The sequence below is a fragment of the Pteronotus mesoamericanus genome, unplaced genomic scaffold (assembly GCF_021234165.1).
Source record: "Pteronotus mesoamericanus isolate MK-2021 breed Mesoamerican mustached bat unplaced genomic scaffold, CSHL_Meso_final scaffold_21, whole genome shotgun sequence".
In the NCBI taxonomy this organism is placed as follows: Eukaryota; Metazoa; Chordata; class Mammalia; order Chiroptera; family Mormoopidae; genus Pteronotus; species Pteronotus mesoamericanus.
The window spans coordinates 26,694,029-26,703,241 of NW_026555310.1; the positions used below are offsets into that span (position 1 = coordinate 26,694,029).

At 39.5% G+C, this 9,213-nt stretch overlaps 1 protein-coding gene across 1 annotated transcript; it reads right to left on the reverse strand.

Annotated features, from left to right (window-relative positions):
- Positions 1-1,479: 1,479 nt before the first annotated feature.
- Positions 1,480-5,080, reverse strand: PDE6H (phosphodiesterase 6H). The gene is made up of 4 exons (XM_054590914.1): positions 4,947-5,080; positions 3,875-3,914; position 3,069; positions 1,480-1,556 (listed from the first exon to the last, which is right to left on the reverse strand). The coding sequence occupies exons 1-4, from the start codon at positions 5,078-5,080 to the stop codon at positions 1,480-1,482; spliced, it is 252 nt and encodes an 83-aa protein (XP_054446889.1).
- Between the last annotated feature and the right edge of the window lie 4,133 nt (positions 5,081-9,213).

Sequence of the window (9,213 nt, forward strand, 5' to 3'; positions counted from 1 at the left end):
TCCTTGCAAGTCATGGTTCTACTTTTGAAGTTATACCTTACTTTTTTTTTTGAACATTTTTCAACTAAAGAGGGAACAGAAGTGGAATTCTACTTGTGCCAAGCGCTAAAATGAGAAATAAAAACACTTTAAATTCCCCTGGTCGGAATTCCTCAGTCTCCGTAACCCCTACCCATCCAGATGCATTCTTTGGGCATTGAGTTTTCTGGCCCAAAGGTAACTAGTTCATTTGCGCAAAATAATTAACACAGAGCCTGCAGCAAAAGAGGATTTTTTGAGTGCTGAGTCTCTAATCCACATGTGCAGACTCTGAAGACCTCACAGTCACAGAATTATTGCTGCCATAATCTTAGATTATCAAATTCAGGCAAACTGCCAAAGATTCAAAGGGTAGAATCTTTGCACAAAATTACAGAGCAGTTTATTGGTAAAGCCAGGATTGGAACCCAAATTTCTTTCCTCGCTAACCTGTCTCTCTTATCAGTTAAAATTACTCCATTCTTTCACCACAGATTACAAAACTGAAATGAAGCAATTAATACAGCTAAGTACCCATGGCACCCAAGTCAGATGGAGGCAGCATTTGAATTGCGCAAACTCTCTTGGAAGTATTGGGGAAAGATACATATGTGCACATTACATTTGACACAACTTTGGGGGTGAAGCAAACCATCACTTTACTTTGAGTGTTCAACTGCCTATCCTGTGCATCTGAGTCTACACTTTATAGTATATACATCTTTTCAATCAGCTGAACCAGGCACTGAAGAGAAGGCTCACACTGGCAGTCTTGACTTTAGATGGCCAGTCTCCTCCCAGCTCGGAGCTGTACAATTTAACCCCACACAGGACTTCAGGGACAGCCAAGTTCAATAAAAGTTCAGACCCAGAAAGCATACATTTTACGAAGTTACAAAGAAGAATCAGAACTTGACCCTTAATCCTATGCTCTTTCACACACACTGTGGTTATTTCCTGTATGAAAGTGCTTTCTATGTTTAATTTTTTTTAGAACACGGCATCAGATATTTGCATATAGCAGTTAATACAACTTTATCGTAAGAGTCAAGGTAAATAACTTCTTTATTAAATGAGAAGGGACGGAGAGTAACATGTTATTTTTAAAGCCTACTACTAATCATAAAGAATGCTTAGCAAAAAATAGATTTAAAGGACTTAATCAATAAACAAAAATTAGAGAAATACTGCTTACGTCTCACCAGCTAATAGGAAAAGGTGGTCAAGTTCAAAATGTCCTAACAGAAGTTGATTTTCATCCGTTATTCTGAGCTCAACTATACTGTATGAGAGAGTTTGACATTAAGGGAACTCATAGTAGTTACTTACAGGAAATGACTGTAAGCTGAAGAAACCACTTTTGAACAAGACTGAATTTCAAGACTCAATAGGGCAAAATCAACAGGACAAAAGCAACCAAAGTTACTGCAGGTGCTGTTGAGAGGCAGAATGCCTGATGCCTCAGATGATCCCAAAATGAGCAAGCTCATGCAATTCCAGGTGGCTGAATGCTTCCCAGGGACAAATCACTGTGATATCTGCAAAAGAGGGAAGAATTTATAAGCCAACCTCACTCCCAGGAGAGCCCTTTATGCTCCAAAAGACATCCTTCCGGCAGAAGACACCTCACACCTCTCTCCTGTTCATCATCCAGATGACTGGGAAGTTATCCAGAATGGCCCTGAAGCCCCGGGGATCAGACCAAGCGCTTAAATAATCCTCTGAGGGCTCTGATGCCATCAGAACAGCCTGCTCCATGTATCTTTGTTGGTCCTATTCTGCATCCTCTTTGGGGAGGTGACCCAAGACTTTGACTGGGGCTACCCTGTGAGGGTGCATCTCGCTGACCACCTGGGATCACCCCAAAGCACAACCACTAAGGAGGGACCAGGAGTAAAATTCTAGTCAGGCCAAGGGTTAAAACAAGCAATAGGAGCAATTTAAATTCCTGGGGTCTGGAAACCCACAACTTCCCTACCCCTTACCAATCCAGATGGGTTCTTTGAGCTTCCCTGACTTGTTCTTCAGCACCTTTACATTTTGAAATGCCTCCATCCAGTTATATATTGAGAACTGATCTCAAGGGATCCTCTAATCCAGTCCCTTGCATCAGGCAATGCGACAGTATTATCCTCAGGTTATAGAGAAGTTGGTTGATAACCAGAAAGGGTAAACACTCTAGTAAAAAACTGCAAGTGTAGAAATAGGACTAGAACCAGAACAAAGACCTCAGACCTTCTAGTATAAACCTCTTTCTATTATTCCAAATATGTTGTCAGAGTTAAGCAAATCTTCCGGAGTGGATTTGCTGGTCTTAAATGTATCTGGCCAAAATGTAGAAGCAGTTGATTTAGAAAAATAACACATGAGCTTTATAAAGTGGCTAGAAAATTTACGTGAGATTCCCAAAGAGCTATTTGACAGCAAAAAGCAAAGACACTGAGAATTGCCTGGTAAGGACACTAATTACTATGAGTGCCAGGATTTATAAAAAGTGTGCTGTATTGAGTTGTACACTAGAAACATGCATGGTTTTATTAACCAATGTCACCCCAATAAATTCAATTTTTTAAAAAAGTGTATTGGATGAGTCAAAAACTTATGTCCACACAAAAACCTGCACAATCATGTTTATAACAGCTTTATTCATAATTGCCAAAATGTGTAAGCAACCAGGATTTCCTTCAATGGGATAAATAAACTATGAAACAACCATACAATGAAATATTGTTCAGTGATAAAAAGAAATGAGCTATCAAAGCAGGTAAAGACATGGAGGAACCCTAAATAAATTAATATTACTAAGTGAAAAGTCTGGAAAAGCCATATTCTATATGATTCTAAGTATATGGCAATCTGGAAAAGTTAAAATTATAAAGACAGTAAAAAAAAATTAATGATTATTAGGACTCTTTGGGGGGAATGGGCAGATAGAGGCCAGGGGATTTGGGATGCAGTGAAACTATCCTGCATGAACCTAGAAAGGTGGTCATATGACATTGCACATTTTTCAAAACCCATAGAACTGGACAACCACACAGAGAATGAACCCTAATATAAGCTATGGACTTTAGTCAATATTAATGTATCACTGTTGACTCATTAATTGTAACAAATATACCACACAAATGCAAGCCAGTAATAGTAAGCGACACTATGTACAGGGAGAGGAAGATGTCAGAGGAGTATATAGGACTCTGTATTTTCTACTTAATTTTTCTATAAACCAAAAAGTGTTCTAAAAAATAAAACTTATTAATTTTTAAAAAAGAGTATGCAATCATTTGCATTGCTTTTACAATGAACAAAAATTCTAAGCAGTGGGGAAATGCTGTATTGGATCCATTTGGTGTGTAGGGCTCTGCTCTGGGTGCCAGCGTACACGGAAAAGAGGAAGTAGGTGAGGGAGTGGTTGGCCTGGCAGAGCAAAAAGGCTCTCCGGGCCCCGCCCTGTTTCCAATACCTCACTCCTGGCCTCAGATTGTCTCTTAATTCCTCTCTGTCTTGGATTTCTCTTCTGAAAAATAAAGAAGTTGGTCTAGACTAACTGAGAATCTTCTTATCATGAAAGTCTGCAATTCACCATTGTATTCTCCCAAGAGTTATTTAGTTAACAAAACAAGAGAATTCATTAAACATGGTGCCTCACCTGATTTCTTCCAGTGTTTGCCTCTCAGCATTCACTTACTTACTTACTAAGGAGATCAGATTGAAACCTCAGATTTTTTAGGTCTTCAAAGAATCTGCTTGCCTTAGGTTTTTCCAGTAACTTTCAAAGGCCCCGTAAGGCCTGAAGCAGATAAAAAGATAAAATTTCAAGTGCAATGTCCTTACTTAAATCTTTGGGTGGCTCAACTGTTCCTAGCCCTTCCATGCCTGGAATGTCATCTCCAAACCTATTGGGAAGAAAAAAATAAAAGAGAAATGAGCTGAAATCAGAGGAACAGTATCCTGAAATGACTCACATGGAGAGTTTCCTGACTCAAGAGGGAAGAAAAGGAGGTTTAAGCTTTTGTATTTGAGAAACTCATGTTTGCATTGAATTAAGGTAAAGAAAATGCACTCAGGCAGGTTTTAAACAGAGTTTCCCAATGGAGAGATATTTTTCCCCTGTAAAAAGTTAACCTAAGACAATTGAGAGCCAGATAGAATTATCAGTGGGGCAATTTAGTCAACTTCACTTTTAAAAATAGAAATTGGAATGAGAAAGCAACTTGGAAGGCATTAAAATGATTAATTCATTCATTTGTTTATTAAGCACCTACTATGTGCCAGGCACTGTGTTAGATACAGGGAATTAAGGAAGAAACAAATTTTCTCTGAGGGAGCTCGGTCTCATGGAACAAATAAAATACATAAATGTAATATAAAATAGTACAAGTTACTATTTTATACTAGTTACTACGTACTAGTTTTGTACATAGCTGAATGTACAAAATGCAAACACAGAATTAATTAATAAGAGAGTCAGTAATGGCTTCAAAAAGAAACTAACTTATTGAGCAAGTGCTGAAAAATAAATAAGACATTGCCAAGGAGAGAAAGAGAAGAACAAAGAATTTAAGACGTAAGATTGAAACCATAAAAATAAATGGTGAGTTCTGGAAATGGCCAGCGGTTCTGTGTTCCAGATGAAAGCATGGGGTGCATTGGTGAAAGGGAGTGGTCAAGAAAAGTCTGGAAGGCCAAGTCAAAGGTTACCGTGAAAGGCTCCGTTTGTCATGTTATCTTTGGCCTTAGACCTGGGAGCTGAGGAAGTATTCCAGGGCTAAAAACATGATTCTGCAAAGATTCTGGTACAGAGGAAAATAGAAGGTGGAGTGGAAATTTTTTTAAATCTGCTTCATAGTGTGAGCATTAAATCTCAGAACTTAAACAGTCTTGTGGGAAGAAACAATAGAAAATCTTGTTCTTCATCTTGGTCTTACCCTTTCACGCTTTTAGTGGGAGCTTGCCTCTTGAATTGGCGAGTCTGCCTCTGCTTGACCTTGGGGGGCCCTTTGTGTGGGGTGGTGGGACCCTGGTTTGAAGCTGGAGGAACCAAAGTCGTATTGTCGCTCATTCTGATGGTCCTTGGGTGGCTGATGGTTGTTCTTCAGGCTCCTTAGACAGTGATAGGAAAAAAAAAAAGACCCTTCAGGGTATGAGGACCGTTGTTTATTAGACCTTCACTGTAAACTGGGAAAGGAAAGTCCCTCGATAAAGAAGCTTAAGAAGTTTATGTTGACGCAAGAGACAATAAGTTATCATCTTTTAAAGGGGTTTTAAAGAAAATATGGTTTAAATTGATGGAGACACTCAATACAGTGGAAGACAAACTGATAACTGATAGGTTTCAAAAATCTAGGTAGATAAGTTGTTCCAGTAAATCTGCCTCTAGTTTTCTATGTGAGTTCATTTGAAAGGTCCACTTCCCCTTTGTGATCCCCAGTTCCACTAAATGACAGCTGCAGCCTTCACAGTACTTACATATTGTTTAAGTTTTACATGTTTTTCCATCCAGCTGCAAAATAACCTGACTCTAAATGTTTATTAACCCATTTTTACGGCCTTTGTTCTTTATAGTCTTTATTTTATTTAATCCTCACATGATCGAGAGATGTCTGTCCTACTTCTGGGGGATGAATATGTAGTTGTCTGGACAGGGGTAGCTCTGAATCAGGTACACCAACACCCATGAAAGTATACAATACATCCCAACACACACACACACAAATAGGAAAGTTGATGCAGGGTGATCAAGTAGTAAATTTGTGGTTTAACTTCATATCCAGACATGAGATTCCTCAGGTACACATTTCTCAGAAATCCTCCACACTTTCTCTTATGCAACATGGTTTTCTCAGACTTTCATTTTAGCTATAGAAATGTACTTTGTCATTCTTCAAGTACAAATCAAAGAACATGGTATAACAGAGGTATATTTTAAAAACATATTGCTAACCTAAAGAACTATTTTCTTTCTCCTTTTCTATCAAAAAAGTTGATAATATTTAACCTGGGAAGGAAGATTCTGAAAAGCTGCAAAGAACCTCCAAAGAGACTTAATCATTCGCCTTGAGCCAACCCCTTCCGAAACCCACTGCCGGGGGGCTTTGCTTTCATTGAGTTCTTCACTTCACCCATGCAGATTGATGCTAATATCCCAGGCTTCAATTATCCCTGACAATTTTTGGCATGTGCTAGCCTTCTTTCTCTCTTTCTGCCACACTGCACATCCCTCAAATATTACATCGTAGAACTTCACCAACTTTTTCTTATTACTCTTAAAATCATGTTAAATTATTATCCTTATCTCCAAGATATTTTCCCCTTATTTTCTTTATCCAAACTGCTCTTCTTATCCTCTCCTGCCAACTCTCATCTTGTTCAATACAAACACATCGACTAATTTGTGAACTGGAGCCAGGGATGGTGAACCTGGCCGGCCTCTGGATCATCTGCTCATGCTAAGAATTTCATCTTAATCTCCCACTGGAATATGCCTCATGAAGCTGCTTTTTCAGCTCTGTTGATTTCTGTGGTCACAGAACCTACAACAGAGCCTGATATTTAGTAGGTATGCCATGTCAAATGAGTGAGTAAATAAAAGAAGAAATTAAACTAAGACGTTGTATGTGAGAGCTTGACCCTGTGACCTTCTCCATCAAACCATAGAGAAGGGGTCAGCGGATCCTCACCTTACAAAGCCCTCAGGGACTCAGGAATGTACCACCAGGTCCTCTGCTCACTAGAGTGAATTCTTGTGCTATGGGGCCCTCCCCTGCCCCAGTAAACAGGCAATGTTTGTGCCTCTCCGAAGGGCGGTTCAGACCATGGGAGTTGCTGGTGGGCATCCAAGAGCAGCATTATTCTCAGAGTGTGCCACCAGTAACTGACACAGCCCAGTTCTGCCAAAGCCACAGAGAAAAACTGGAGAATTTCTCTCAAATCAAGTGTTTTTGGACTTCCCAATTCTTTCAAAGTAGTAAGAAACCACAAGCCTTCCTTTTTCTCATCTGGAAAGTCTACTAATATTAGAATTGTCATATTAATAAGTAAAAATTCAGAATGCCCAATTAAATTTGAATTTCAGATCAACAACAAAGTTTTTTAGTATATGTATATCCCAAATCTTTTTTTCCCATGTCATGATGGGTAACATTTATTTATTTTTTTATGTTTCATTTTTTAATTATATTTTTCATTTCTTTTTGTTCAGATACATTTGTCTCCACCTTCCCGCCACCACCTTCCCCTGCCACCCTCCCCAATCTCTCTCCCTCAATCCTTCCCCTCTTTGGCTTTGTCCATGGGTCCTTGCTATATGTTTCTTGACTTGCCCCCTCCCCTCCTTTCCCCCCCCCAGCCCTCCCTCCTTCCCTCTTGACTCTGTTGGTTTCCTTTTTTCTTTTCAGTAATTAAATATCCCAAATATTTAATGGTACACACTTATACCCACCAAAATAATCTGTTATTTATCTGAAATTTAAATTTAATTGGACATCTTCTATTTATCTGGCAATGCTAACTAGGATCCTACTATGTTATATCCAGAGTCTATAATGTGAGAGCATAAGATAACCTGAATTAATCAAATTTTCTTTTGGGGGGAGGGCAATGCAGTGTAAAAAATATGTGCTTTAGAATCAAATAGACATAGTTTCAAATTTGTTCTCTACGAAACTGGCTATGTGGGCTTGAATATGTTGCCTAACCTCTCTGGGCATTATTCTATTATAAAATGAATCAAATAATTCCTTCTTTTTTAGGATTATGGAGAAAATTAACCCAAAACAGTGTTTGGAGAAAAGTGCCCCCAAAAGAGTAACTAGGTACTAGACTTCTGGGAGTCAAGGAAGCCGTGCAAACAAATCTATGGTTGCAACACAGGTTCAACCTGGACTCCCCACATCCGTGTTCTTGGGACACCTGCTGAAGGGCCCTTGTCATGTACTGAGAGACGATTGTCATCTTACTGGGTAATCTTCTGCATCCTTCAAGTGCCCCAACTACCAACTTCTTCCTGGTTTCTGTCTTCCTTGGACTCTTCTGACATTTCTTAACATCAATGTCAATGAATTTAAAAATCACATTTGACTTCCATCTTCCCTGATAACACTTCTTATTTTTTCCTGTAAGTTTCTTTTGCATATTTACATAATTTTGATGTTGTAACTCTAGACTTGGACAGAATTTATGTCTAATTCTAAGTGTGATGCATTATTTAAAAGTATTCTCCTCCAAAAGAGTCACATCACAGTTGCCTACTTAATCCCTGGACTTTCAAAGCCCTCAGGATTTGCACTATGAATAATGATTGGTATTGCTTATTGCGTGTCTCATGTACACCATTTCTGTAAGTACCTAGGATAGTCACAATCCCTAGGGAGTTTCTGCCAGAGATCTGCCCTCTAATTCTTCCTGGAGAACCTTTGGGAAGAGCAGACAAAATATGATCATTTCCTACCTTGGAAGTCAGTCCGGTCTGTGACAGATATCACCAAAGGCTAAACTTATCCTGACCGTGCTTTCCTAAGAATTCCAAGGGCATCCTTGGAGCTGAATAATCCTGAATCTAGCATCAGACTTGATGTTAGCTATAAGAGGAAGTTCCACATTTCTGCCTGTTATAGTAAGCAATCGATTCCTTGGTGAGGCTGAATACCTTCCTGCTTTTTAAAGCAATGTTTGTCCTTCCCCTTTTGACATTACAACCTGCTCTCCTGGGGAAAGAAATGAATGCAACAATGTAATATTTCAAGGCACAATTTTGTAGGGAAGCAGCAGGATTAGTGTCCCCTTAGACTCCAGGCAACTGAAGCTGTAGGAAGCTACAGGGGGTGATCCTCCGTAAATTCCAGCCAAGGAAAAGCAGATTCAGAAGGTTTTTGGGCCAGCCTTTCTGATGCTGCTGTTATCACCCCGGGCTTCCAGCTTCCTCAGCAAAGGTTTGGGCAGACAGACAATTTTATTGTTGATGGACTAAGAGAGGGGGTGGGGAAGCAATAGGTACAAGAGTACTGTCTCCTCCAGTGGAGTCGGGCCCTTAAATGTTACCCAGGGTCCTGATGAGGCTGAGAAAATCACATAATTTGGAGAACCAAGGAAAACCCAAACCAAAGCCATGAAAAACAAAAACAAAAACAAAAATCCAGCAAGTACCTTGCTTCACATTGGAACAAACACACACTCTGGCCTCAGAGGGAGCGGGCT